At 43.4% G+C, this 26,470-nt stretch overlaps 7 protein-coding genes across 7 annotated transcripts; 4 read left to right on the top strand and 3 right to left on the bottom strand.

Annotated features, from left to right (window-relative positions):
• Positions 1-1,747: 1,747 nt before the first annotated feature.
• Positions 1,748-2,890, top strand: LOC131263030 (uncharacterized). The gene has a single exon (XM_058265158.1). The coding sequence runs from the start codon at positions 1,863-1,865 to the stop codon at positions 2,643-2,645; it is 783 nt and encodes a 260-aa protein (XP_058121141.1). The 5' UTR covers positions 1,748-1,862; the 3' UTR covers positions 2,646-2,890.
• Positions 2,891-5,280: 2,390 nt separating this feature from the next.
• Positions 5,281-8,228, bottom strand: LOC131262954 (zinc finger protein 665). The gene is made up of 6 exons (XM_058265058.1): positions 7,762-8,228; positions 7,487-7,694; positions 7,056-7,426; positions 6,494-6,975; positions 6,388-6,429; positions 5,281-6,330 (listed from the first exon to the last, which is right to left on the bottom strand). The coding sequence occupies exons 1-6, from the start codon at positions 8,026-8,028 to the stop codon at positions 5,409-5,411; spliced, it is 2,292 nt and encodes a 763-aa protein (XP_058121041.1). The 5' UTR covers positions 8,029-8,228; the 3' UTR covers positions 5,281-5,408.
• Positions 8,229-9,713: 1,485 nt separating this feature from the next.
• On the top strand, positions 9,714-10,668 carry LOC131263310 (signal recognition particle 14 kDa protein). Its single transcript, XM_058265487.1, has 3 exons — positions 9,714-9,855; positions 9,934-10,006; positions 10,073-10,668. Exons 1-3 carry the CDS (start codon positions 9,832-9,834, stop codon positions 10,303-10,305), a joined length of 330 nt encoding a protein of 109 aa, XP_058121470.1. The 5' UTR covers positions 9,714-9,831; the 3' UTR covers positions 10,306-10,668.
• A 12-nt stretch (positions 10,669-10,680) lies between these two features.
• LOC131263309 (UPF0193 protein EVG1 homolog) lies at positions 10,681-11,899 on the bottom strand. Its single transcript, XM_058265486.1, has 4 exons — positions 11,884-11,899; positions 11,357-11,449; positions 10,907-11,278; positions 10,681-10,839 (listed from the first exon to the last, which is right to left on the bottom strand). Exons 1-4 carry the CDS (start codon positions 11,897-11,899, stop codon positions 10,682-10,684), a joined length of 639 nt encoding a protein of 212 aa, XP_058121469.1. The 3' UTR covers position 10,681.
• Positions 11,900-11,926: 27 nt separating this feature from the next.
• Positions 11,927-13,364, bottom strand: LOC131263516 (GTP-binding protein 10 homolog). Its single transcript, XM_058265725.1, has 4 exons — positions 13,258-13,364; positions 12,676-13,198; positions 12,248-12,610; positions 11,927-12,183 (listed from the first exon to the last, which is right to left on the bottom strand). Exons 1-4 carry the CDS (start codon positions 13,294-13,296, stop codon positions 11,960-11,962), a joined length of 1,149 nt encoding a protein of 382 aa, XP_058121708.1. The 5' UTR covers positions 13,297-13,364; the 3' UTR covers positions 11,927-11,959.
• Positions 13,365-13,704: 340 nt separating this feature from the next.
• On the top strand, positions 13,705-15,410 carry LOC131263336 (protein phosphatase methylesterase 1). The gene is made up of 5 exons (XM_058265521.1): positions 13,705-13,860; positions 13,983-14,175; positions 14,242-14,351; positions 14,421-14,732; positions 14,802-15,410. The coding sequence occupies exons 1-5, from the start codon at positions 13,784-13,786 to the stop codon at positions 15,307-15,309; spliced, it is 1,200 nt and encodes a 399-aa protein (XP_058121504.1). The 5' UTR covers positions 13,705-13,783; the 3' UTR covers positions 15,310-15,410.
• Positions 15,411-17,620: 2,210 nt separating this feature from the next.
• Positions 17,621-22,692, top strand: LOC131263257 (carcinine transporter). The gene is made up of 6 exons (XM_058265423.1): positions 17,621-17,740; positions 19,458-19,682; positions 19,787-19,963; positions 20,268-21,118; positions 21,185-21,404; positions 21,471-22,692. The coding sequence occupies exons 1-6, from the start codon at positions 17,621-17,623 to the stop codon at positions 21,897-21,899; spliced, it is 2,022 nt and encodes a 673-aa protein (XP_058121406.1). The 3' UTR covers positions 21,900-22,692.
• The last annotated feature ends 3,778 nt before the right edge of the window (positions 22,693-26,470 follow it).

Genomic DNA, 26,470 nt, shown 5'->3' with positions numbered 1-26,470 from the left:
TCTGGAAATTGTTTATCCTAATCTAAATCCCCATTTAATCACAACTCGCTTTTCCGAAATTAAAACGTGCCACACGTGTTAGTAGTTCTGTTAATCATGAAAATCTATTCACGTAAGGAAACGATGTTCTTCGCTGGCATTTAAAATCGGGCAGTATTATAGTGTACATGTTAAGCCATGTCTTAAAAAGATTATCAATTTTGAGTGATAATTTTATTCAGAATCCGGTAAAAATGGTCTGGTCCTGATCTGAACCATTGTCACTCCCTGGGCTAAATGGGTTTGGTTGGGTAGAGCAACTCGGATAATGGACATTCTTCTGTATTTCTTTGTAAAAAATAGGTTCCAGGAATTTTTCTAGAGCCTAACTTGCAAATCACGCAAAAAACTCAATCTATGTCCAATAAACCATTCTACCCAGCGTTCGATTTGAATAAACTGAAATCAATTACAGTTGGTCCCCGCAGTACGCTATACTCGATATACGCGAATTCGCAATACGCTGTTTTTACAACTGACAGCTCACAGCGTTGCTTGAGTTCTGATTAGTCAATTTTACTTTGTTTTGGTAGAATGAAGTTTCTAATAAGCACTTTTTAACAGAGATATAATAATGCAATGTAAGAAATGGAACACTTATTAGTGATTTGGATAAAAGATATGTTAAATAAGTGGTTCCTTCTCAATGTCAACTCTTCAATATGAGGTATAAACGATATGGCAGAGGAAATCCGCAATACGCGAAAATTCGATATACAGTAGATATCCGACATACGCGGTACTCGACATACGCGGATTCGGAGATACGCTGTTTTCAAAATTTGACAGTAGATTGGGTTTATAAAATCGATGTAAATTTCTGAGATGTACAACCACACTAATAAATATGTAAATTACACATTTGCATAACTTACGCTTTTTATTTCGTTTATTGCAATTTATTTTATTCGAATACGTCTGTATTGCATTCATATTAACGGACAAAGTATTTTTTTTATATTCTATGATACATGTACACAAGAGCTCGATCTCTTAATTCCTAGTATAACCTTTGTGTCAAGCAATATTCGAGATACGCGGATTTCTCTGGTCCCCATTATCCGCGTAAGTCGGTGAAGCGATGCAATCTTGCATCGCTCGCATTTCGGCCACGGGTCAGTGTACGCGGGGAACCGGGCGTTAGCAACAGCGCAGCCCATCGATCACCGTTGATCGGTGTCGAGTTCCACGCGCGCATTGCCTGTGGCCTGTTAGAGTAAGACGGTTGGGCACGGGAGGGAGTGAGCCCAACCGAACTAGCCTTAAGTTGGGCGGTGTGATCCAAGGTCTCGATGGACCTTGGAGCGCACCGCCAAATCAGTCTGTTGAGCGTAGAGAATAAACGACGACTCCCTCTGAAACCCGGCCCGCTACATCGGATATCAACTGTACGCTATTGCGTTCGGTCCCAAACTTTCGCGTACTGCGGGAACCAACTGTATATTGTCTCTAGATCGACTCGTTATGTGAGTAATTCGACTCAAATCATTGTGAATCGGTTCAAACAGTTTAGGATCAAGTCAGAATAGAGTCAAATCGAGTCCCAAACCAATCAAATCTGATTCGAATCCTAATTGAATCAAATCTTAGGATCCGCACAAATGGGATTCGAATCTTTAGAATCCGTCTAGGGATCGAATCTTCGAATCTTCTGAATCCCGATTCTGCCAACACTATAGTGTCTATAGACAGTACTGCTGTCAAAAGAACATGTGCTCTCAAACTGCGTAGTTTGGGTTTGTTTACCTGTGCAGAATCGTAATAGGACGTTCAGAATTTAGTGCCGGTACAGTTTTCGTCTGCTTCGTTCTATATACCCAAACATGGAGCAGTATCGCATTCCGAACAAGCTTCCCTCCGAGGATGTTAACATTCTCGCACAGCGCAAGGGTCGGCTGAAGCACGAAGCGCAGCGCACGCGGCCAATACCAAAGCAGGACAGACGTCGCGGCTTCAAGAAAATCGCCAACATCGTGGCTGTGACGCGGGAGGCCATGCGAGATGCGAAACGCATGAAACGTAACTTCCTCAAAACGGGCATGCGGCTGAAAAACACCAACATCGAGGAGGGCCGGCTGATCTTAATCTTCCGCCACCGTGGTGGCTACATCTGCAACAATCACATAGACAGGGCGCTGCATCGGCTCAATGTAGGGAATTTAAAGAGCGCTTCGTTGCAGTGCCTCACGGCGGAAGTGCACGCGTTGCTGAAGATGGTTGAGCCGTACGTGATCTGGGGCTACCCGAATGTGACGGTGGTTCGGGAATTGATCTACAAATACGGCGTGCTGCGTGATCCGGGCCTAAAACACTACAAACCGGCGGCGGAGCTGGAGGGCAAGAAAATGGTTCCACTGACGTCGAACAAGATAGTGGAAGAAATCTTCGGCTACTGCGGAATCATCTGCGTGGACGATCTGATACACGAGATCATGACGGTAGGGGAGGCCTTCCACTTCGTGCATCGGCACTTCCGGAGCTTCAAGCTGCGCAATCCGATGAACGGATGGAGGTGCCCGAAAATCAAAGGTAAACTACGATCGAAGGGCGGCGAGGCAGGCTTCCGGGGTGACGAGATTAATGAGCTGTTCCAATTGCTTCTCTAAGCGGAGAATGGTGGGACTCTATTGTCGAGCCAATTGACCCTGGATAAGCAACGTTTCCCATCGTTTCAAATCGAATCGATAACAATTTCTCGGCAAACCTTACCCTAGCGTCCTCACTTCTCCTTCCCCGATGGCATAGTATAATGTTGTGACCGCCCCAGACGTGTCAGTTGTCGTGTTTCGTTTTTAAGGTTTCCATAATAAATCATCAACCCGTTAGACATTTCCTAACGGTTTTCCTCAAATCTCAGCGTGAACAAAAAACTTTTAATTTTTATATGGGCCGAGACGGGCCGAAACAAAACAATTACAGTAGCTCCCCGTTTTATGCTTATCTTCCGAACCGAACGCTATAACGTATATCGAGTTTTCGCGTATTGCGCATTTCCTCTACCATATCTTATACTTCATATTGAAGAGTTGAAACCAAAAAGAATTATCTTATTTAACAAATCTTCTATCCATATCAGTAATATGCAATCCATTTCTTCTATTATCTTAATACGTTTCCAAGTGACCATTGAAACTCCGTTCGCAGAATTCACGCATCTTTGCTTTGGATGATGGTTCGCACTGTTGATTGGGGTCATTTTATTTGCGGATTATTGCTGCGTAACTCTCCTTTTTCGAACATCTTGACTATTTCTAACTTTTCTGAAATTGTTATAGCACTTCTTCCTACAACTTTTATTATTTGTCACATTACTCGCTTCAAGATTACAGTTGCAACTTAACGAAACAGGATGCAACTTGTATTGATTGTGAAAAATATTGAAAGTTTCTCGTAAATTCAGACCGTTGCAGTTATGTCCTTTAAACGACTGTTTAAAACTTCATTCCACCAAAACAAAGCAGAATTGACCAACCGGAACGACTGCGGGGATCTACTTGTAATTCAATTAATTTAGTAGCATGATCAATTGTGTTATGGCAATATCCATCCGGCTACCAATAGCGCTAGTTGAATTTTAATTGGTCGCTCAAAATGTTAAACTAAGCGTAGAAGAAAGTAATATCGTTAGTTTTTGGTTTCTTGCATTTTTTGCGATTTGAATGCTATTTTTATATTTTTTTTTTGTAACAGAACAGATATCAAAGAACCAAAATGTTGGGGTATACTTCTTGAGTGGACTATGAGAAATTTCCGTTTTTCGATTAAAAAAGTATATTCTGCCTCACCCTACCATATTTTGCGAAAGCTTCCCAGCGACAACTCAGTAGCAGTCGTCGGTGTGGAAGCTCGGTAGGCTCATAATCAATTTTCCTCGTGGGTTGTGGGCGAACCATTTTGGGCAAAGAGGTTCAGTGCAAAAAGAAAAAGAGAAAAAAGGCTCGAGAAGAATGTACCCCAGCGATATTGCCTACTTGTCGTTGGTTCGACCAGCTGAGTCCTTTCCGGTTGTCATTCATGCACGAAAGGACGGTGGATGCGAAATGGCAACCGGAAAAAAACAATAAAGAAAAACAACCAAATCCCTCCCCCGAAACGAAGGTAAGATTAGGAATGGAATCAGCTTCATATCAGCTGCAGCTCCCACCCAGTTCGACTCGTGCTGAGCTTTATCGTCCTTTTTCTTCATGTTTTATATACCCTTTGTGTCCAGCTTTTTCTGGCAGCGAGCTGGGACGTGGGAACCATCAAGGATAAGCAGAAGAGTAGATAGTTGATGTAGCTGAGGACTCCTCTGCGGCCAGCTGATCCCAGGTGGTAAAACGGATCTGCTAGTAAGCTTCCGAAGGCTGCTCATTGAATTCGAAATTTTATTTATTCCATTCCATATTGGACGCTACGGCATTATTTCTCCGTGTTTCTTCTCGACCACCCTGTGGTGCATGCAATCGAAGCACTCCATGAAGCCTGAGAACCGGGAAACGATGGTTTTGCTTTCTCTTTGTTTTGCTGTACACGTTGCAAACGCTTTCTTCGCGGGCGTCTTCGATGCAAACCGTTCAACGTCTTAACACCGCCCGTACGGTCTAGTTTTCGCTCCACCGAATCAATAAGAAATCCTGAATCGACGGTGGCCCGAGGTTCTTTGGTAGACTTTTTGGCTCGGTCAGTTTCTGCACCAGTGGTTCGTTCTGGTTATTAGTTGTACTTCGTTCTCTCCGTTTTCCCTTTCCCATACAAAGATACGCTCCCACACATATGGATAGAAGTGAATTCTTCTTATGGCAACCGGAAAAGGGTTTCAGCTGCTCGTTACTTAAATCTTATTCTTTGGGATTTTTTTTCTTTTTTTCTTTTATCGTTTCACATCCGGATAGTGGGAGATTTTTTTCCCCTTCCTTTAGCTAACCGCACCGAACACGGTGCTGAAAAGTTTTTCGTGTTCTCTCAAGCGCTCAAAAGCTAATTTTTGTGTGCGAAATCATGTTCCGGAATCGAGAAAAAGATCCTTCGATTTCAGGCTGAAATGCGGTTTCGGGATTCCGGTTTATTTGCCGCAAATATTTCCGCTGAATGTTCGCTGAAGCCACGATGAATGGATGAATAAATATTAATTTATTGATTTTGTTTTGGTAAAAAAATAGTTTTGGAACGATTCCGCATGTTTGTGCCTAATTTTGTAAGCTCCGGCCACTTTGTTTAATTAAACGAGCATTTCTTTTGTCGTGTCTTATTTTTGGGTGCGGCTTTTAGTTTTATTTGTCCAATTTATTTAATGTGCCAGAGGATAAAGGCAATTCATATGCACAATTCAGTTCGTTTTATTCCTATTTCAAATAAATAGATTTTCGGTACAAAATAAAGGTAATAAGTTATCTATCTCCCTGCTGTCGCAATGGCTTGGTGTTGTTCGGTACCGCTCCACAGGTCGCTTGGTGTGACCGCCGATGAGCCTGCAGGTTTGCGATGCACGAAAACGTTCGTTTACAGCCGGAACACGCAAATCGCTTGATGCCCGTATGCGTGCTTTGATGCACCAATAGAGACTCCCGGTAAGGAAACGACTTCGGGCAGTGCTGGCACCGGAAAGGTTTCTCACCCGTATGGGACCGCTCGTGTACCTTCAGCTGGCCTTTGTGGCGAAAGCGTTTCCGACAGAAACCACACTCGTAAGGCTCCGGTAAATTTTGATGCATCGTCTGGTGCACTTTCAGCGAGGCAAAGCTTGCGTAATTCTTCCCGCAAGATTCACATCGATAGATGGGCGACTGGCCACAGTTCGTTCGGTCGTGATCCGCGAGGACGGTGCGCGACGGAACGCACTTTCCACACCGCTGACAAACGTACTTTTGTCTGCGCAACTCCTTCACGCCCTTGTGCGCATAACGCACGTGCTGCTGGAGTCGCTCAGGATCCTGGCACTCCTTCCCGCAGGTGTCACACACGAGTTGCCTACGATGCAGCTCGAGCGCATGCTGCCGTGCCATTTCCTTCGTTTCGAAGTATTGAGCACAGGCGGGACACTTGTGATTGAGCTGGCCATCGGTGCCATGTTTAAAGAGATGCGTTTTCAGTCGCGCCGCGTTGACGTACGATCGATGACAATACTTGCACCTATATTGCTTTACATGAACTGCCTTTTTGGTGAACCGCAGCTTCTCGCGAGCCTGTTCCAGCTGGAAATTATGAACGCGTTCCAGGTGGCGCGCCATGAGGTATTCGGTTGTGTACTGTAGTGGACATAACTTGCAGTAGTACATATTTGAGGACACTTCGGAGTTTTGCCGAACAATTCTGAAACAATAGAAAAATGGTCAGCGATTCCATTTACACAGAAACAAATTTACTTACTCAAGTTGTTCTTGTAGTTTTTTATCTTGCCTTTCTATAACCCTGTTTGAATAAATAAAAACAAAATACTCAACAAATGTATTGCAGAATTTTCAAATAAGCTTACATTTTATCCAATTCTTCTGTCGTTATTGGTGGCATTTCCAAATTAGGCTTTCCTTGTTTGGATCGATGCGAATGTCTCTCCATTGCCGTTGCCTCATCTTTGATTAAGGATATTTGTTCCCCTTGCCAATCTTTATCGGAACAGTTTGAAAGATTGTGTTTTGGATCCGTTTTTTGCTCACCATCAATCTCGACAATATTTAACTGGCTTTCAACGGTTTTTTCTATACAATCCGAGGGAGCTGCCGTTTCTGTTTTACTGGTTATTTCGTCGTCGAATGAATCTTCATTCTGTGGGATATCTGTTTGCCTCCCTTGCTCATCCTGTACCGAATTTTGAACCAAGATCATATGTTCAGTTTTTACGAGTTCGTTTATTTCTGCACTATTTGGACTGACGTTGCATTCAGCGTTGTCGATGGTTTCTTTATCGCTATCTATATTTGGTTCACAACTACTTGCATCGTTCATCACCTCGACTTGCTGAAATAGAAAAAAGGAAGTATCGTTAAACATGCCTTAAACTCTTTTGTAAATTAACTAATGAATTTTATATCGCTTACCAAAGCATCGTCTTTGTCGATTTCTTTTGGAAAAACTCGATCATCATCCTGGTCGTCGTATGTTATAAACTCATCTAATACTTCCATCGTCTCGTACTCAAGCACTTCTATTTCTCCATTCTGTACAATTTCAGCGGCATCCAAAACGTATGTAGAAGTGCGCGCTCGAGATTTTGGTTTCATCGCTTCCGCACCGTCGGACTCACTCTGCAAATACACCTCATCAGTATCTCTGCTTTGGGAAGTTGGTGGCAAGCGATCTGGGAAAGCTTTAGCCGTATCTGGAACACTTTTCGTTTCCCTATGCTGAGCTGGTTGCAACGTTTTCGATGATTTTTGGTATTGCTTGCGGTCTGATAGATTAGGCATTGCTAGGGAATGAGGCAAAGGAATGAGTTAAAGTGTTACAGAATTAGTCCTTCAAAGCATACTTCTTTTCGTTGGTCTTGGAGCCACCCTAGCAGTTGGATCGTACTCTGGCAAGCCACATGATTTTGGCCGTAGTTTGCGATGCTTAATAAGATTGCCAACGCACGAAAACTGTGCGCCGCAGCATGAGCAGCAAAACGGTTTCACCCCAGTGTGGATCGTGGAGTGTGTTATGAGACTCTCACGATAAGAGAATGCCTTGTCACATTGCTGTAGTTGGGATAAAACAGAATTGTACAAAAAACTATTCTACAGTAACTGCTGGGGCTACACTTACATCGCATTTGTAAGGCTTCTCGCCCGTGTGAACCCGTTCGTGAACCTTCAACTGGCCACGGTTTGCGAACCGGGCACCACAAAAACCACACAATTCTTTCTTGCCATTCTGATGGGTAAGTTTGTGGGTCTTGAGCGATGCATTGGTTTGATAGCGGCGGCCGCAGGTATCGCAATTGAACGGTTTGTCTCTGCCAGAAAGTGACTGCTTCGAGTCAAACTGCGTATCACAGGGAGTATCTTCTTGTAGCTGTTGCATATTGGCCATTTTTCCTCAATTTTTACTACACTTCATGGAGAACATTTTAACTGAATAATCACGACTGTGGTGATAACACCCTTATGATTTGCCAGGGGTGTCTTGGCGAGTTTGGCGTAGAATCGGGTATTTTGAAAACAAAAAATTCAATTAAAAACCAGCTTCTTTATATCAAACACATTACCCACCATCTAAGAGGTATCAAGTTAACTGCATCAATTAGCACAGCAACATTCAGACAATAGTAAGAATTAGTTTGGTACACTTTTTGGGTGTACACACTTAACAATAACAAGCAAGATCGTTTGTATTTTTGTTTTGTTTACCATTTTACCTGGTGAAAAAGATGCCAATAATATTTGAGGGTATTATGATTGGGAGCGCGGAAACGTAAACTTCTCGACGCTGGCCCATACAAAAGGTAAACAACACTTTGAAAAAAGCGAAAAAATGGCTGGGCGTCTCGACGATCCAAAACGACGCCACCTGCGTGTCGAGACGATGCGCGGATACGAAACGACGCGCGTCGTTATCGTCGAGCAGTTTCAAGCACCTCCTGGTCGATGGATCTCTATAGACCGTATGTGTCCGAAGCATATGTGGGTTCTATGGATCTTGGTATTTACCAAGAACATGATAATTCAGGATGCACTTTTCATATCAACGTTGTGTTTAGACAAGTCACTTTGATTTATTTAGCCATTTAGCCATAGTATAAAACATACCAATAACTCGATCGTTTTGAAAATTGATTAAAAATCAAAGTGCTCGAAAATTGTTAAAAACTATATATTTATATACCTTGAAATACTTGTATAAATACCCAGGTTGCTATTCGAGCAAATATGCGGAAACTTTCGAGCAATAACGCGGAACTGGATCATAATACCCTCAATTGATTTTACTTTGATAGCTCAATTCTAGCAGATTTGTTGACAAGACTGCCCAAGGTTACTACAGACACACTTTAGGAGTATATAATAACCTTGAGTAGTAGTGTTGGGAAAATCAAGTCTCAGCAGGGATTCGAATCTTTCGATTCAAGTCCATTCTGAGATACGGCTCTAGAATCCAAATTCCAGTCCGTTTAATGAACGCTATTCCTTAAGAATCCTTCAAGGGAGCGAGCGAGATCAGTTAAAAAAGAATTTGAAAGAAAGCCATTTTCTGCACCATTATTGTTTTGACAGTCAATTTGAAAAGTACTTACAAACATTCTTGAATTGTGTAGAAAATTGTCACAAGAATCTCTAACACGAAAAAGGTAACTGGAAATTCTGGATCACAGTGTTTCAGTTGTGGCACATGGCTTCGCGGATGGTGTCATAAAAAGATATCCCATATCCCATATGATATGGCCCCAATCAACTGTGAAGGCCTTTTTCACGTACAACCTTCCTTCCAACGCCTCAATTGCTTGTTCAGTCTCGCTTGGCGATTTAGAGCAATCGTCTTAAAAAAAACGTCCTACCGTGATAAAAACAAAAACATTTTTGTACGGTAAGTGAACGACCTTCCTTGCGTACACCTTGCGCGCATAGGACGTTTTTAACGATATTTTGAGCTGCCTAGCGGGGTTAGTTCTGTTTTGCCTCTTTTACATGGTATGTTTCGACCTCGTTTTTCAACGATCTTGGGAGCGAGTCTTATGATTCCAGATTTTGCCATCACTAGTCCGGCGTGGCGAGATGACACGTAAACTTACAGCTGTCAAAAGTAAAATCTTTTGAAAAAATATTTGGAACAAACCACAGATCGTGGTTTTTACAAATTAAAATATCTAATTCTGTTCGCAATTAGACCATACTCATCATGGTTCTTTTAAACAATGAAGAAGTAAGTGTCTAGTCTCTCTATGCGCATTGTAGTTTTGCTAATGTTCATCCTCTTTCTGTTCCATATTCTTGTTCGCAGTTCCTAACGAGGCTTACTCTTTTAACACAATCGGCACGGAAAGATTCTTCCTTCACAGTTACGATCAAACGATGTTAGTACGCTGGCCTTCGATGCCATTTCAAAATTTATGTATTCACTTAATATGATCCACTTCTAGATGACGGGAACGACAGACCAAAACCTCGCGAAGGAAAGCCACCGCTACCGACACCCGCCGAATACAGTTGCCTGATCCGGGCTAAATCGGGCTCCAAGAAGCTCTCAACCGTCGTGAAGCGGGATGAGGTAGCCAAGTTTATGGAATCGTACTCGAAGGTGCTCAAGTCCAGCATGGACGGTTTGAAGAAAGTTAAAAAGGTTAAAAACAAAGCAAAGGCAGCCCAGGGATAGTGTTGTGGTGCAGCGGTTCCGGAGTAAAACGAAGTGTATCAAAGTGTTCTAGAATATCCACGCGGACTGTGTGCAATGCCGGACTCGGAGATCATAAGTGCATTTTCTTTATTCGTTTTATCGATTTCGTTTCATTACTTCCTTTCGGTTATCCGTAGGCTTGGTTCTGTTTCCTTTTGAACGATAGCCGATCGATTGAAACAAGAGACAAGAGTTGTTTTCATGCAAGGACCCATTTTACCATCCAAGTCTCGCAAATGAACGCAGGCGGATGGATTCAACATTGTAATTTTGCTGTAGAATTAAGCGTGTAATGAATTTAATATAAAAGAAACAGTGAATTCAACATTCAGCCGGTGAATATGTCGTGTGCCTTTTAGATTTCGTTTTCCTGTGACTTGTTCCGTTCTAGGCGTTTGAGTTCGTTGAGTTTTTCCGCAATCTGTAGCTGAATAGTTGCCCGGTGCTTTTTCCCCTCGCCAAGTGCCTCCATCTCTTCTATCCATTGGACGCGTTCATTAATTTCTTCAAGCACTAGAAAAGATAGAAAATCGTATGACCAAAACCGCAAAACCGAAAGATCAAGATTTGTGTCTCGTACGTTCACTAGCTCGATCTGGTGTCACAAAATCCAAACATCCTTCACTCTTGCTGCGCAGCACCTTTCGTTTACGTCCGTCGTCCGGGAACACCTTCACACCACTCATTTGTTCCTGGAGTTTAATCTTCAGCTTCTCAGCCGGTTCCTTCGGCTTGTGGGGAACGTATTTCTCCACATCGAATGCACCGCTTTCGATGATGGTTGAAAGGGAACGCCTTTTAATATTTTTCCTCGGGATGGCCATGGGAAGGAAGTTGTTGTACTCCTGTTCGAACTTAGGCTCTTTGGGAACCGGCAAAGGTTCTCCGTTTCGGAGATGGTAATTGATTTTGTTCCGCTGCAGGATCGTTAATTTTGCTTCTTCCATCAAAACTTTGGGATAAAGCAAGATAAATTTAGAATTGCAGTTTAGAGAAATTGCAGAAAACAGAATCCTTTAGATTTTCGTACCTTTAATCAAATCCTGCGTTTCCTTTGTGTAGCGCGCTTTCGGTGTGTGGAAAAGGCCACCTTGGGCCACCCGCGCACTAGGCCAATCCATCGCTGAACAGGGTATGTGACCCGTTTGCCGCTCCGTGATGTAATGCAAGTGTGAATCCGTGTCGTTCACTAACGAGCCCAAGGCAACCGTCATCCAAGGATAAGCGCACCAAAGTTTGATTGATTTGACAAGTTTCGTACAAAAAGAAAGCCTTCGATTGCACGAAAGCACCGCCTTCACGTACGATGCAAGGAGAGGAAGTTAGAAAAAAAAAACACCTGGGCAGTAATTCTTGAGCTATCAACGTTCTAGAAGGAGCAGAAGTACTGCACGCAATTGCTCGCGTGAAGGCTGTAAGCAATAACAATTTATGGTCAGCCACTGACGGCTTTCAGCAAACCGGCGATAAATGCAAACGTAACCCATGGCAACGGTTGCGTTTAGCTTTCTACGATTGATTGCAGGGAAGGGCAACATCAAAACAGCTGTTGCCTACACAACGAGCGAGACATACACGCGCAAAAGCCTGTTTTCTAGCTAAGCGCATGAGCTTTATTTTTGTTACTGATTATTTACACAACTTTGGGTCCACTTTCGTTTAATTGTATTCGCAATTGGTTTTCTTTGTCGTGGTCCGTTTCTTGAAGGCTTTCCTCTGCCTTCAGATCAAGAATAGCTCGTACTTCATCTTTTACTTTTCGAATTTCCTTCATGCTTTTAGCAGAAATTGGTATAACAGCATCAATAGAAAGGAGTTTCTCTGGTATCAGCTCCTGAGGGCACATTTGAAGTCCGTCTAGGGAATAGTAAGATATTTTCGTTAAAAAACTATTTCGTTTTGAAACGAGTAATCAGCATACCTTCTAACGAGCGGAAATATTTTTCATATTTACAAATTTCCTCTATTGCACCTTCTTTGTCCATTTTGTTGATAATCAAGGCGCACGGTTTATCCAGCAGCGTTTTGTCGTACAGCTCTAGCTCCTTGTTTAATGCATAGACGGTTTCAAGACAGTTGCGTTTCTTGTGCTTCTGGCTCAACTGAAACCCGAAGACGTCGACAATGATCAGCAGCAATCTAGTGCGTTCGACGTGCTTCAAAAACTTATGACCCATGCCAAAGTTGGCATGCGCTCCCTCGATCAGCCCTGGCAAATCTGCGATCGTTATTTGTCGATAGTCTTCATACTCTATCGTAGCGATTTGTGGACGTATTGTGGTAACTAAAAGGAACAAAATAGCGTTTGAAATATGGGCTAAGTTCACTTAGACGCGCTCCAGTACTCACATGGATAAGAAGCAATCTTTGGTGAGGCATTTGAAATCGCTTTCACTAACGTGCTTTTGCCAGCATTGGGAAAGCCAACAAGCCCGACGTCCGCTATCAGTTTCAAATCGAGCGTAAGCGTACTTTGCTGACCAGGTTTGCCAAGGAAAGAGTTTCCCGAACAACCACCACCGCCGCCACCAGCGGCCAAGAATGATTTTCCTTCTTCATCTAGCTCAGCAATCGTTCCCTTTTCGGTATCTATCACACGAATCCCAACAGGAACTTCCACCTTCCTATCGGTGCCTCTTCGCCCAAGAATTCTGGCTTTGGAACTTTCTTCCCCGTTTCCGGCAACCACACGCTTGTTAGGATACTTGTAAATGACGTCACGGAGTGATTTATCCTCTTTGGCGACAAAATAGACCGCTCCACCCTGGCCACCAACACCGCCATACTTGGGTAGCCCGTTCCCACCGTGTCCACCCTTCACGGTCAAACGGAGTGTGTCAAGGAACCGGCTTCTTAGAAAACTTCTAATTGGCTAGAAAAAGGGTAAACATAGTTATACCGTTTGATTTCAATAGGTTTCTGTACACATACCTTTGCCGATTTCAGCAGATAACTTTGTATAAACACCATTTTCTAGCAAATATGCATTCTTTGATCCACGAGCCGGTTTATGTTTTGATCATGCTTGATTGTTTGTATACAATCAACTGACGGTTCTTTGCAAGGATACTTATGAACTTAAAAGGTATTGCTATTTCATTTATTATGACAAAACCTTTGGAGAATATGAAGATATGTTTTTTGTGTTTTATCTTAGAAATCAAAAATAGAGATCAATATTGCTTTTCGTTTCGGATATTACAAAAAAATCCTGGTTCAATTCAAAGTAATATTAAAGAAATTAGAAAGCGAATTGAAATTGAAATTTAATTCACACTGCTCGAAATAAATTTGACGTTTGGCTGTACTGCTCCAAACTTACATCTGCCACAACCTGCTAGTCGAGCACTTATGTGTTTACTAGTTTTTATCGTTCCAATAGCGGTCGATGATTAAAATTTTCGTTACTACAAGTATAAATAGTTCTGTTGGGAAGTGAATTTCACTCTACAATTGCATGTCCAATCTGCAACGTGTTATGATGAAATCAAGACTGCCACCAATGTGTCCGAACCCGCGGTTCCCGAAGCCTAAGTAAGTCGTTTCCATTCTTCTGTGCATTGTTATCTTCTGTGGCATTTTTCATTTTCATGACCCGGTTTCCCGACCGATGACCCCGCTGCACCTAAACATTTTCCATTTCGATCTCTTCGCAGTGACCGTGGGTTTCGCCGTCAGACAGATTACAATCCGCTAATGTGGGATGAATTTTTCGCCGAGAAGAAAGATGTCGAAACAAAACAGGGAAAATTCAGAGTTTATCTCACCAGTCCCTCCGAACCCGGTGCACCGCTGCTAGTACTTCTTCATGGCGGAGGGTTTTCTGCTCTGTCCTGGGCCCATTTCAGCGTAAGACGAGCTTTGAATGATCGATAATATAAGAAAGTTCTTCACATTTATTCTTTTTTATTGTAGAGCGAGATAACTAAGTTGATCCACTGTCAGTGCTTGGCATTTGATATTCGCGGGCATGGTGATACATATACCGAGGAAGAGGACGACCTTTCGGCAGAGCGTCTTGCAACGTAAGCATAAAAAATGACACCAACAAGAAAAGAGTGCAAAACAGTCATTTTTTCTTTTGTTGAATTCAGGGATGTTGGCGATGTAATCCAGGCGATGTACGACGGATCGGCACCCCCAATCATACTGATGGGACACTCGATGGGTGGTGCGATCTGTGTCCATGCGGCAAACATGTATGTCATCCCCTCCCTTCTCGGTGTGGTTGTGATTGACGTCGTCGAGGGAACGGCACTGGAAGCTCTGGCCAGTATGCAAAGTTTCCTACGATCCCGGCCGACCACTTTCAAAAGCATCCAGCATGCCATTGAATGGTGTGTCCGCAGTGGCCAGGTTCGAAATGTAGAATCCGCACGCGTCTCCATGCCAGGACAGATCATAAAGTAAGGGACTACTGCCCGATAGTGGATTTAAAGATGCTTTTTAAACAAGACTTTTCTGTTTTTTTTCAGCATCGAAACGAAACAATTGGCTACCAACGAATTACCCTTGAAGCCAGAACCTTCCTCCGAGGAAAAAGTGGAATTCAAACACCCAAACGCGATAGCGGAAGATGCCGAATCAAGCTGTTCGCCCGCGACCGAAGTTCCCCCTAGTGATCTCCCCTCACCATCCAACTCTCCTTCGAGCCTCAATCTACGAAAGTACGGCTGGCGCATCGATCTGTCCAAGTCAGAAAAGTATTGGGAGGGTTGGTTTTCCGGATTGAGTCAGAAGTTCCTTGATGTCCCGGTACCGAAGTTGCTCCTACTGGCGGGTATTGACAATCTCGATCGGGCGCTTACGGTCGGCCAGATGCAGGGTAAGTTTCAGCTACAGGTCCTCGCTCGCTGTGGCCACGCGGTTCACGAGGATCGGCCCCATGAGGTGGCAGAAGTTTTAGCAACTTACTTGATAAGAAACAAATTCGCGCAACCGACTGGCGATGGGCTTTTACTGAAGCATATGCCTGCGTGTTAGGATCGGGAACGGAAAAGGTGTACTTAGTGTACTTTGCGCTTTATGAGGAAAATAAAATGTCTATTTATTATTTTCACACTATCAGTGAATTTTTCAAAGTGCTTTAGAAAAGAAATATTCCATTTAATAGATCATGTATTATCATAACTTTTCCTTTAGCGGGAATGCTGATTCATATCAAGTATGCATTACATTAAATGGTTCAATTAATCAAATGTCAACATTCTCACAAATACCGCGGCGATGAAATACTTCCAGATTAAAATTACTCACTAACAGGTAACTCGTTAGCTGGGATTACTCAAGATCACGACTCGCGTTTATTTGCAACCAATTACCTAACACATTAGGTGCCACCCAGATGTCTGCGAGTTAACCAGCTAATGGATGGGTGGAATAAATTTCACTCCTAGCATGCCAACAACAGGTGCTTGCTCATTCAATGAACCCAACCAACTTGCACGAACCCGTGTGCATTCTTGACAGATCAATGGTTGGCTCCCATATGAATGTATTCAGTAGCTCAAGATCGCGATAACCGGATGCGGCAGCGTTCCGGATTTATGCAAAAATCCGCCGTGCCGTTCCTACGATGAACTTTATCGCGCACACCTCCGTTGTTTCACAGTGGGATAGTTCGTCTAGCAACTGACCACAATGTACGTGGTAAAGAGATTTGCACATCTAAGCGATCGCCCACATGGTAATCTCTCATCTAGAGGGCCCTCTATCCAACTGTTTGATTTATGAGTGGAATACAGCACAATTACGGGAGTTGACTCAGAACGCCACTTGACTACACGACGACCTACAGCGGCATACGATTTTCCCGCGAAAACCGCTTCTTGCCGATATCAGGTGCACCTTACCTTGACACATTCCCACTTCCATTCTGAGCTCGAGCATGTGCGGCCCGTGGTGAACGTTTCCCGCGTTCTCAACCGCTGCCGTTGACTATTCGCGGCACCTGGCTGCCTCCAGGGTAGAGTTCGTTTAGTTATTAGTACGAGGCTTCTCCAGTCGAGCGCATCGTTGGGACCAAGCCTCACAGCAGGGCTGGACGCTTTGTTTCGCCCACCTGGTCTACTAAGATACTCGTTGCCTGCTGACTTTGTGGCTGGGTTTATAGGCCGTGTTATGATTGCTATAATTGGATTTGACCGCCGAGTTTCCGATTACGCGCACCCGAAGCTGTCGTCCACTGTTCCGACGGTGAACCGACACGGTTTACTACCGATTTGCCTGCCAATCGGTGGGGCTCGCTGCAACCGGAGTACGTTCGTTCGATCCAGTGGAACCGTGTAAGGCCTTCGATTCGAATGGATTTTCCTCCAGTTGCGGACGTGGCCGAACGGAAGCAACAGGCAAAATGTGTTAGTGTTTCGGTGAACAGTTTACTGTGACCAGCAAGTAATTCTTCCGAGCTGTTCGATTTGCAATAAACCTTTCTACAATATGCTGTTTCAAACACAAAGGAATAAAGCTAAGTTCCCATCTATCGAATTCAGTCTCTGCCTACTCGGTTTTCGCTACGAACTGTGCCTATGAATCATCGAAATGTGATCTAGTTTGCTTGTCGTCGATTCTGATCCAAGTCCCCTACAACGATGAGTGGTGAATTTGGTGGAGCCTGGCTTATCTAAACGGCTGGAAGTTGCATAATTGCTGCGAGTCCAGGTTCTTCGAGGCAGAGGATATATCCGTCCGCGGAGGAATTGTACTGCAGTGACGTCGACGTGTGTCACACACGTGAACGTGTGAAATGAATCGGTGTTGATTACTACTACAAGTGGGGCCAACAGCTACCCCCTCCATTCCAGGTGAACACGTGCCACAGTGACCAATCGATAGCAACCCGAGACAATCGTTCCGCGGATCGATCTTACAGACGACTTCACCTGGGATCATTAGTGCTTAAGATATCGTTCTTAACAGTTCGAAAGGCTCCCCCGTTCGGTGCGACGCAAACAACAGCACAAACCGTTTCTTTTTTAGCGCACTAATTAAATAATCACCCACGTTCAACGGAGAAAGCATGCAAAGCAAGCAGGTTCGAAGCATAACTACCACCGCTCATACATTTATTTAAGCTTGTCGAACAAAAAGGTGATTGCTGGAGCGAGTTCCTAGCGTGGCTCCACAAGGAATGCAGTACGTTGTGCTATCGACCCATCAACGACAAAACCGCGCAAACCAGAACCGCGCAAAGTGTCCACCGTAAGCAGTATTAACATCGAACGGCCCGAAACGAGCGTTCGGTGTTCGTGGTCCGTGTTTCGGAGTGGCCGGAAGTAAAAAAGCGCGCGAAAACATGAACGGCAAGAAGTGCGACGGCTCGCCGCAGCCGAAAATGAAACCTACCAAGGAAGTGGTCAAGGAAGAGGAGGAGGAGGATGCAGAAATGCTGGAGAGTGAAAAAATACTATCTGAAGTAAGTTGGGTGGGGGATTAAAAGCATGGTATAAAAATAGAACGATCAAAAGTGCGATAAGTAAGTAGTGTACGTTGGCCTTCCATCAGGACAACGACTTTATTATCACAAGGCGGAGTCAATAATCCACGGAAGTCGATCAAACTTAATTTAAATTAAGACAATGTTAAAAATCTGGATCTACCTTAAGGAATCACGCCGTTTCACCATAAGTACCAAAGAAACATACTTTCGGTCACGCGTTTCCCGCGCAACTGGTTCCTGTTTCTGAGATGGGATCGACCAAGAAGTGGTTCCGATCGGCCCTTCTCCTTCTTTCCATAGCAACAAGTCCTTGCAATCTCGCGCCCATCACTACGTTTCTCTCTTGTTTTGTTTATGGTTAATGATTTTATTTGCGCTTCTCGGTGCGTCTATGCTCCGAAGCAGCATGTGCCGTTTATATGGATATATCTTAATGCCCGCATGCGTTGGGCCCGAAATGGTAACACAATGGCACTGCTCGTTGACCGGTTGGCGGGCGAAAGTTGCCCCAGGATATGTATGAACCATACGCACGCGGTGAATGCTAATTGAATAACGATGTAAGGAAGTGACGCGTGACGGCACTTGGGGCTTTAAAAGAAACATGATGCAAATTCAGTCTGATTTTGGTCCGGTTAAGGTTTTACGTTGTCTTTACTTCGAGTTTTCTGATTCGTAGCCTTTGTGTTGGCTTTGGAGAACGAGAAGCTGGTGATTAAAAATAAATTGTCTTCATGATAATTTTAATAACAGTGCGATGCGGCTCTTTTGTTTGATTGTATTTTCAACAATTTTTAACTTGAAATAATCATCTTATTTAATCATTTCAAAATGTTAATGTCTAGTGTTGAATTTATGTTCATAATGGAATGAAAACGGTGGTTACTATTCAATTTATTGCAGGCATGTTACTTTATTAATTCTTTTAATTTTTACCTTTTTTGCAAATTAAGCCGTTTGCTTTGGTTTTCCATATCAGAATCCATGTCAGGATTGAGCTTGAGTTGCATGATGTATTAATTTTAAAATACCCTTTTTTATGCTATTGGGAATTAAAATGAAGGCCACCATGGTATTATCTTCTTCGTCATGTCATGGCTTAGCCATTACCGTGCTACACACTTTCCTACTGAAACAAATCCAATATACCGCGGAAATGGTCGTTTGTTCTACAAATCTTAACCATAACACCACCCACCGAACGCTAGCTGGTTTATCCCGGAAGCGCATCAGCTTAAACGGGGATAAACCTCACCCTCTTCGGGGCGGGGTTCCCCGACGGTGGAACAAAATGCACGCTACACGCGGTGACCGGCCTATACCACGTTTCTCGGTTGGTTAGCTTCGGCCGTGAGGTTGCATAATGTGGTTAGAACATTCGCCAAAACCATGGTAGAATGGAGAAGAAGAGAAACAAAACAAATGTGGGAACAAGTGCAACAGAGCACGGTCACTGATGAAAGAGTGGCGACACAAATGGCAACTAATCCGTTTACTAGAGTCAATTACAAACATTCATTCGGCTGGAACAGGAATAGGTCGCGGGTGCCTTACGTAGGATGGGAAGCAAAGGTAATACCTTCGCGGTACTTATCCTTCATTGGTTTATAATGGCGTCGTTTAGAATTAAATTTGGCGAACAACAAAACAAGCCTCTCCTGGACGTCATCGCAACTACTTCCCTCGTTCACAGGAACCCTTCGATCTGGACGAGCTCCTGCCGGTGATTGGAGAGTTCGGGCGGTACCAGAAACTGCTCCTGTGGTTGATCTGCCTGCCAGCCTGCATACCGTGCGGGTTTTGTGCCTTCAATCAGCTGTTCATGACGGACGTACCCGAGCAATACTGGTGTCGGGTGCCTGAGTTGGAAAATTTCACCGCCGCCGAGCGGAAAATGTACGCCATCCCTATGATAGAGGTAAGCCTTGTGGGAGGGATGGGAAGCACACGATCCGGGGTGTTACCGGATGACGATAGTGATCTTCGTGACGACCTTCGTTTGATCTTTCATCTGCATTCTAGAACGATGGCGTGGAGAGTTACAGCAAGTGCTCTCGGTACGCAGTGGACTGGAAAGAGATACTGAATTACAGCGACGTCGACGATGGGTTTGCGCCGAACAGCTCGTGGCCTACGGAACCGTGCCTCGATGGCTGGGAGTACAACAAGACCGTGGTGCAGTCATCGATAGTGATCGATGTACGTATGTCGAGCGGGAGTGTCAATTGACCACACGATAGGATTTGTGACATTTTTGGTATTACCCATAAACAAATGGTTATAGTACACAACGGGTATACCAAACAGGCTCATTGATATTCATTCGAGGCGGGAAACTTTTCTCTAAAGGAATGCAAAATTATTCATCCATAGAATTCAGTCCAAGTCATTGGATTCGAAAGCTTCAAAAGACAACTGGCACGTGTTCTTGTTGGGATTTCCGACCAACGCTCGCTTTGCTATTACCAACAAGTTTTAATCGCTGTTTTTCCCCCCCCTTCAGTTCAACCTAGTCTGCGACTATGACATCTATCCAACGCTCGGCCTGGTTGCCCTCAACACCGGGGGACCGGTTGGTGTTTATCTCTTCGGGTTGCTCAATGATCGTACCGGGCGTCGGATATCGTACTTCTCCTGCCTGGCAACGCTCCTCCTCGGAAGCTTCATCACAGCGGCCAGCACCAGCTTCTGGATGTGGGCTTTTAGTCGCGTTATTGTCGGACTGACCATACCGGCCGTCTACCAGATCCCGTTCATCATCGCCCTCGAGCTGGTTGGTCCGAACTATCGATCGTTCGTCACCGTAATGACCTGCACGTTCTACACCTTCGGCATCATGATGCTAGCCGGCGTAACCTATCTGATACGGGACTGGGTCGAGTTGACGCTCTACACCTCCGTACCGTTCTTACTTTACTTTCTGTACCTGCTCGTGATGCCTGAGTCACCGCGCTGGTTGCTGATGAAGGGCAAGCTGGAGGAGGCACTTCAGATACTGGAAACGATGGCGCGTGTTAATGGGAAACAACTACCGGACAGCTTCCGCAAGCGCTTGCAACAGCGTGTATTAGCCGAGAAGAATCGCACGACGAAGCGCACGGAAACCTCAATCGGTGCGTTCGATCTGTGCAAGACACCCAACATGAGACTGAAGACAATCCTGATCACACTAAACTGGTTCGCCAACGAGACGGTCTACCTGGGGCTTAGCTACTACGGGCCTTCGCTGGGTGAAAACCAGTACCTTAGCTTCTTCCTGTCCTCGCTGGTGGAGATCCCCAGCTACATTATCTGCTGGATCATTATGGATCGTTGGGGACGCCGGTGGCCGATGTGTTTGCTGATGATACTAAGGTAGAGCACTTAACGATCTCTTTACGAAGACTCTTTTTTCTATAACTCATTTTTCTACTATTTTAGCGGAATCAGTTGCATCGTTACCGTGGTCCTCTCGGAGGACGCTGTTACGGAAACGCTCATTCTGTATCTGTTGTCAAAGTCAATGATTTCCGCCTCATTCCTCATCATCTATCCGTTCGCTGGGGAACTTTACCCAACGCAGGTGCGAGGTGTCGGTATCGGAACTTCAAGCTACATTGGAGGACTCGGTTTGATCGTAATTCCTTTCATCACTTACCTGGTGAGATTCTTCGCTTCTTGTCCAATGAAAAAAACCCAACCTTACTCATTATTTTTTCTTCCCCAGGGCAAGGATAATCTACGGCTTCCACTCGTCATTATGGGCTGCGTATCGGTCCTCGGTGGATTCACCGGGCTTCGACTCCCGGAAACACTGCACCATCGATTGCCCCAGACGCTGGAGGAAGGCGAACTGTTCGGACAGGATTGGACCTTCGACGAGTGCTTCCGTTGCATCCCGACCAAGAAGTCGCCGGCCGGTTCGTACGAGAACCTATCGCACGATCCTTCAGATACGGCGCTCGAGCTGAACGCCGCCGTACCAATTAACGCCAGCACGTACGCTACCGGATCTGGGTCGTGTTCAACCGAACGGACACCCCTGGAAATCGCTCGGATACGCCGCCAGTCGATGAAGCGGCTCGTCCGACAGGCCAGCACCATGGACACCCAGAAAACGAAAGACGGTGCCATGCAGTTGACTTACTGGTTTTAACAGCTGTTCAGCGAGTAACAGTCTCTTTTAACCACACATGTTTGAAGTTTGTGATATATATCTTACCATTAAAACAGTTTAAAGTATTCGGATAGTCATCTCTTGTCCAAAACAATGGGCAACCACTCCAGACCAGCGATTAAAAATGAGGGGAAAAAACATCCACAAAAGACTTCAAAGACACTGTTGTATTTTTTGTATTAACAATAAAGAAATACGTATATGTATATTTTCGAGATTTTCTCTTTTTTTTCATGGGATTTGTATGTTGCTGCTGATGCGCATTATGTATATATATATCGTTCATTATATACTCATCATGTTTTTCTCCTTCCTAGCTGTATGTGTCGAGTGGCTCGCAAACGTTTTAAGAGTTCTTCAGATGCTGCAAGGGTACTCTGGCAACAGTTAACGTCTTATTCATGGGAATCTATTTCCTTGTTACAATGTTGTTCTACGTCGAGATGGTTGCATGCCGACATGGAGTACTTCTATTCGGTAATGTATTCGTGCCATATGTAGTACTTGTTTTCACGATTTGAAGCCGCAATTTTGGTTTCTCTGTTGTTAATATAGTGATCGTTTATCATCTATCGTTCTTTTTAATGGCTTCTGTTTGTTTATGTGGGCTTGGTTTGTTAATTTTTTCTTAGTGTTGTTTTATCTCATCTATTTACTTTTGTTTTCACTTGTTGTTATATTACCATCGGGAATTTCTATTACGTGTGCGGAAGTTTAAATATCGGACATGCTTAATCGCTTCCTCATTCAGTGAATCCATCTGTAAGGTTTCTTTTCTCGTGTGTGTGTTCTGGTTTGGTTTCATACTGTGTTTGTTCATATAAATCTGACATTAACATTGAATATATTTCATTATAGTTCGTTTCTCATTTGTATTCTCTCGTTTGTCATATTTGTATCTCTTATAATGAACTTGCATGGCCTGCTTCCTCATTTATGCCACCTACAGCGTCCATGTTCCATTTAAATAACGTTTTGCATTCAGTTTCAAAACCATACCAGTTGTAAAGTAAAACTTACGTACTAGGGTCCTTAGTTGGTAGATCGTTTGTTTTGTGTGTGGTTGTGTAGTTGTTTTTGTTTGTATTCATATGTATAAAGAAAGTTCACTTGCCTCCAGCTACCAAAGGGTGGTTTAAAGGTCACCCGCCAGCATGCCGTACTCTTACCTTTTTTTTAATTCTGTTCTAGGCATCATAAGAGTGTAAACTGCCGCTTGCAACAAGCGGTAAGGACGTAGAAATAAATCCAGCACATCAATGGCGATGATGAATGAGAGGCTTTCATTTAGTTCAGGATATGTTTCGAAATCGTTTATCATAGTTGGTTCGTATGTGGTTTTGATGGTCGATGTTGGTTCCTACTGCCTTTATCTCTCCACGCCGGCTAAATGGCGAAGCACGAAATCATCTTGCTACACTAATAGGATGCTCTGCTTCTGCTCCGCAGCCCTGACGGACTCCCGGGGGGGTTTCGGTTCCTATGTATTCTAAGTTTGTACTAAAAACCAAGATTAGCCTATCTAATAAATTACTAAGCAACACAAGGAGTACGATCGCGACGGAACAGGATGGTGCAAACGACGACACACAGTTTTGTCTCTTATGGCTAGCGTTAGGTGTTACTGGATATAGTGGTTGTCTGACCATCTGAAGAATGGTTTGAATGAAAGGGGGGATTTGTTTGTGGATCAACGGTTTAGGTAAACTGTTCACGGTATTACGCGTACGAAACTATTTGGAAAGTGTAGCGTTAAAATCTGGTTCTCTAACATTTTTGTATTCATCGTTGGTATGTTGGTTGTCCTTCTGAATGCAGCACATTTCTTGTTCTGTAATCCTTATGTGTGATTAGCATTGGGTTAGCAGAACGAGTTGATTTCCATAAACGAGTACATGATTAAGGACGGAAGTCGAATGGTTCGTGTCTGCCACCAACCAGCTGTACCATATTCTCCTGTTCTTCTGTTGTAGTATTTGTTTAGACACTCTATTTCATAAATTCAATTGCCACTGAATAAAGCCATGGTAAAATTTGAGTAAAACTGTGAAAAAGGCTTCAACCGTTGAATTTTTGTTTTTATCCGGCTTGACGATACACTCGATCGTTGAGGTAATACAGCAAAGGCAATAAACTGTATTTAATGCTGGTTGGAAATAACCCATCTATGGTCCAATGAAATGTTCCTATTAGCAATTTGTTAAAGATTTCGTTTAAAATTTAAGGCATATTGTTGTTGACGGTGAAAATGTTGAACGTAAAACATACCTATAGAAGCGCGCTAAGGTAAGATAAAAGCGAACGATTGAGAGTTTTATCAATAATATCACATGTGGTGCCAAAAAGTAACAGAAAAGATGGTTCTGATCATGAATCGATTTGTGCTCGAATCGAAAATGTTATACATATAGAAAGGGGGCTGGCGTGCTAGAGTTTCCCTGGTAAAATGGGTATCATCGAAAAATATGTGTAAATTTCGTCTTGGTATGTTCTCCAAAATGTATGTTCCTGTGTTATCCTTGGTAGCGAAGAATTTTATTCTTGCCACCGATTTTTAAGAATACGTCATATTATTCACAATTAATGTATATCCACTAAGAAGAAAATTTGGTTCCCATCTTGTATTTTTGTTGCTGTGTGTGTATGCATTCGAATACACCACGCCGGTTGCATCAACCGACCGTCATCACGTCGATTTTGTAAGGGAGTATAAGTAAATAGTTTCGATGCCCTTTAATATCTTAAAATTTTGCCGGTTTTCTTCGATCATGCTTGGTTGAAAATAGTAGATCGGTTAAAATATGTTGCTCTCCTCCCTAGCGTCGCTTGCAGCCAAGTCTTCCGTGTAGTCTTTTAAGAAGTCTTTTTTCGTGGTTAGCATTTCGTTTTCCTTCAATTTGTTCACTTTAACTACAAGGCATTCGTTTTTCTTCTTTTGTTTTATGTTGAACTATCATAATCATTTGTTTTTGTTTTTTTTGGAGAATCGTTTGCATCAGCTTTTCTTTTAAATTTGTTTAAAACATATGTTTGTAATGTGGTTGCTGGTGAACCAACGTCACATTTTCTGGCTCTGACTCTAGCCAATCTTGTCTAGCTGTGTTTACTTTTGAGATTTTGAAATGTCTTGGTTCAGGTTAGGAATAATAGGAGAAAATGGCACGTTCGGGTCTCTGCGGTGTGTCATTTTTCAACGGTGTCGGCAATGAAAGATTTTTATAGAAAAGCTTGTTTCCTCCTCGAAATTATACGGTTTGTATCTATCAGGTATTTGTTTTGCATGGTTTACAGGATATTGATTTTACAGTGCATACCTCCATGCAACCGAGTTATGGCTTGAAGACAAAGGCTGACATTTTACTAGATTATAAGGCTGCTGCTGTCAGACACGTGGAGGGGTGGGTTGATAAATATGATATTTTCTTATGTAGTGCAGAATTGTTAACGGGTAGGCACAAGTGAACTGGATTACATTTTCATTATTGGTTGAAAAGGAAATAATTAAGGAACCATCAGCTTTTGCATCAATTTCCTAATGGCTGCGATCGGAAGAAAACGAATGTTTGCAGAACAAGCCATTTTATCGACACATGAAGTGGTACTACAGAACCTGCTCTCCTCGTGACATTAAGATTCTATGCCTCGAAAAAGGAATCATCCAACCTCTACCGTAGCGATAAGCTTCACCTAATCAAATGTATGTACAGAAGGGTTGTTAAACAAATCAATAAAACTAATTAAACAAAACACTCGTCAACTAAATATCGTTTCCACTCAAACAAACACGGACAAAGTAGTAAAGTAAGGAAGAAATTATTCTAACGCAATACCAAACGTACACACAAAATGAAGAAAAAAATATCATCAATAACAACGTAAAATTCAATGGCAAGCTCTGGTAACGTAATTCTTGTAATAGCAAACTATACGATCGATACTAAACTAAGGGACGCTCGTTCGGACGAATCGTAGAATCCTTAACGGTGACAGAAGGTAGCGTTCTGGGGCGCTTTTGCTTTCCTTTCTTTCCACACCAAAAGGGAACAATACATGCTATCGATAGTGATACCTCTCGTTCCTGTGCGATCCGGTTCGACATGGTTAAGTGTACTTACATCTAAACTCCTCCGTTTGCTCCTTGTTCGTTTACATTTGTGAATCGATTTGTGCGATAATATCCATCCTTTCGCATTGGAACAGGCTTAAGTAATGCAGCGGACGACATGAAGCATGGTTTCGGGAGAGATTCACTACATCATAATGGCTGTTCATTTGTTTGTCTCCGAAACTTGTCACACGTCGTCGTCGTCGCCACTGCACTTTCTACGCCTCTTTAACCAGGTTGTGTGCAGGGAAAGGTTCGCGTCTTTCGCTACAATTAAAATTATCAGACTAGCATAAAAGTATCGCAATAATGTTCTCGAGATTATGTTTTTCACTTGCTTTCCTTCCGCACGGTATGTGGCATTCGCGATGGGTTGATTTCTTAACGTATTTTCCGATAATGCTGTTCTAACCTTAGGGAGAACCGCGTTTTGTGAATCGGTTTC

The sequence above is a fragment of the Anopheles coustani genome, chromosome 2 (assembly GCF_943734705.1).
Source record: "Anopheles coustani chromosome 2, idAnoCousDA_361_x.2, whole genome shotgun sequence".
Classification (NCBI taxonomy): Eukaryota; Metazoa; Arthropoda; class Insecta; order Diptera; family Culicidae; genus Anopheles; species Anopheles coustani.
The sequence above is the reverse complement of the archived record's forward strand: the minus strand, read 5'-3'. Positions and strand labels throughout refer to the sequence as shown.

Bases quoted from the DNA above. Each gene is read 5' to 3' on its own strand.
- LOC131263030 (XM_058265158.1), top strand. From the start codon at position 1,863: ATGGAGCAGTATCGCATTCCGAACAAGCTTCCCTCCGAGGATGTTAAC.
- LOC131262954 (XM_058265058.1), bottom strand. From the start codon at position 8,028: ATGGCCAATATGCAACAGCTACAAGAAGATACTCCCTGTGATACGCAG. The intron at 7,427-7,486 runs GTATGCTTTGAA...CTCATTCCCTAG, and splicing joins TCCAAGACCAACGAAAAGAA to CAATGCCTAATCTATCAGAC. The intron at 6,430-6,493 runs GTAAGCTTATTT...TTATTCAAACAG, and splicing joins ACAGAAGAATTGGATAAAAT to GGTTATAGAAAGGCAAGATA.
- LOC131263310 (XM_058265487.1), top strand. From the start codon at position 9,832: ATGGTTCTTTTAAACAATGAAGAA. The intron at 9,856-9,933 runs GTAAGTGTCTAG...TCTTGTTCGCAG, and splicing joins TTCTTTTAAACAATGAAGAA to TTCCTAACGAGGCTTACTCT. The intron at 10,007-10,072 runs GTTAGTACGCTG...ATCCACTTCTAG, and splicing joins CACAGTTACGATCAAACGAT to ATGACGGGAACGACAGACCA.
- LOC131263309 (XM_058265486.1), bottom strand. The intron at 11,279-11,356 runs GTACGAAAATCT...TTTATCCCAAAG, and splicing joins AACGCAGGATTTGATTAAAG to TTTTGATGGAAGAAGCAAAA. The intron at 10,840-10,906 runs GTACGAGACACA...TATCTTTTCTAG, and splicing joins ACCAGATCGAGCTAGTGAAC to TGCTTGAAGAAATTAATGAA.
- LOC131263516 (XM_058265725.1), bottom strand. From the start codon at position 13,296: ATGGTGTTTATACAAAGTTATCTGCTGAAATCGGCAAAG. The intron at 13,199-13,257 runs GTATGTGTACAG...CCCTTTTTCTAG, and splicing joins ATCTGCTGAAATCGGCAAAG to CCAATTAGAAGTTTTCTAAG. The intron at 12,184-12,247 runs GTATGCTGATTA...ACTATTCCCTAG, and splicing joins ATATTTCCGCTCGTTAGAAG to ACGGACTTCAAATGTGCCCT.
- LOC131263336 (XM_058265521.1), top strand. From the start codon at position 13,784: ATGTCCAATCTGCAACGTGTTATGATGAAATCAAGACTGCCACCAATG. The intron at 13,861-13,982 runs GTAAGTCGTTTC...ATCTCTTCGCAG, and splicing joins CCGCGGTTCCCGAAGCCTAA to TGACCGTGGGTTTCGCCGTC. The intron at 14,352-14,420 runs GTAAGCATAAAA...TGTTGAATTCAG, and splicing joins TCGGCAGAGCGTCTTGCAAC to GGATGTTGGCGATGTAATCC.
- LOC131263257 (XM_058265423.1), top strand. From the start codon at position 17,621: ATGAACGGCAAGAAGTGCGACGGCTCGCCGCAGCCGAAAATGAAACCT. The intron at 19,683-19,786 runs GTAAGCCTTGTG...TCTGCATTCTAG, and splicing joins ACGCCATCCCTATGATAGAG to AACGATGGCGTGGAGAGTTA. The intron at 19,964-20,267 runs GTACGTATGTCG...CCCCCCCTTCAG, and splicing joins AGTCATCGATAGTGATCGAT to TTCAACCTAGTCTGCGACTA.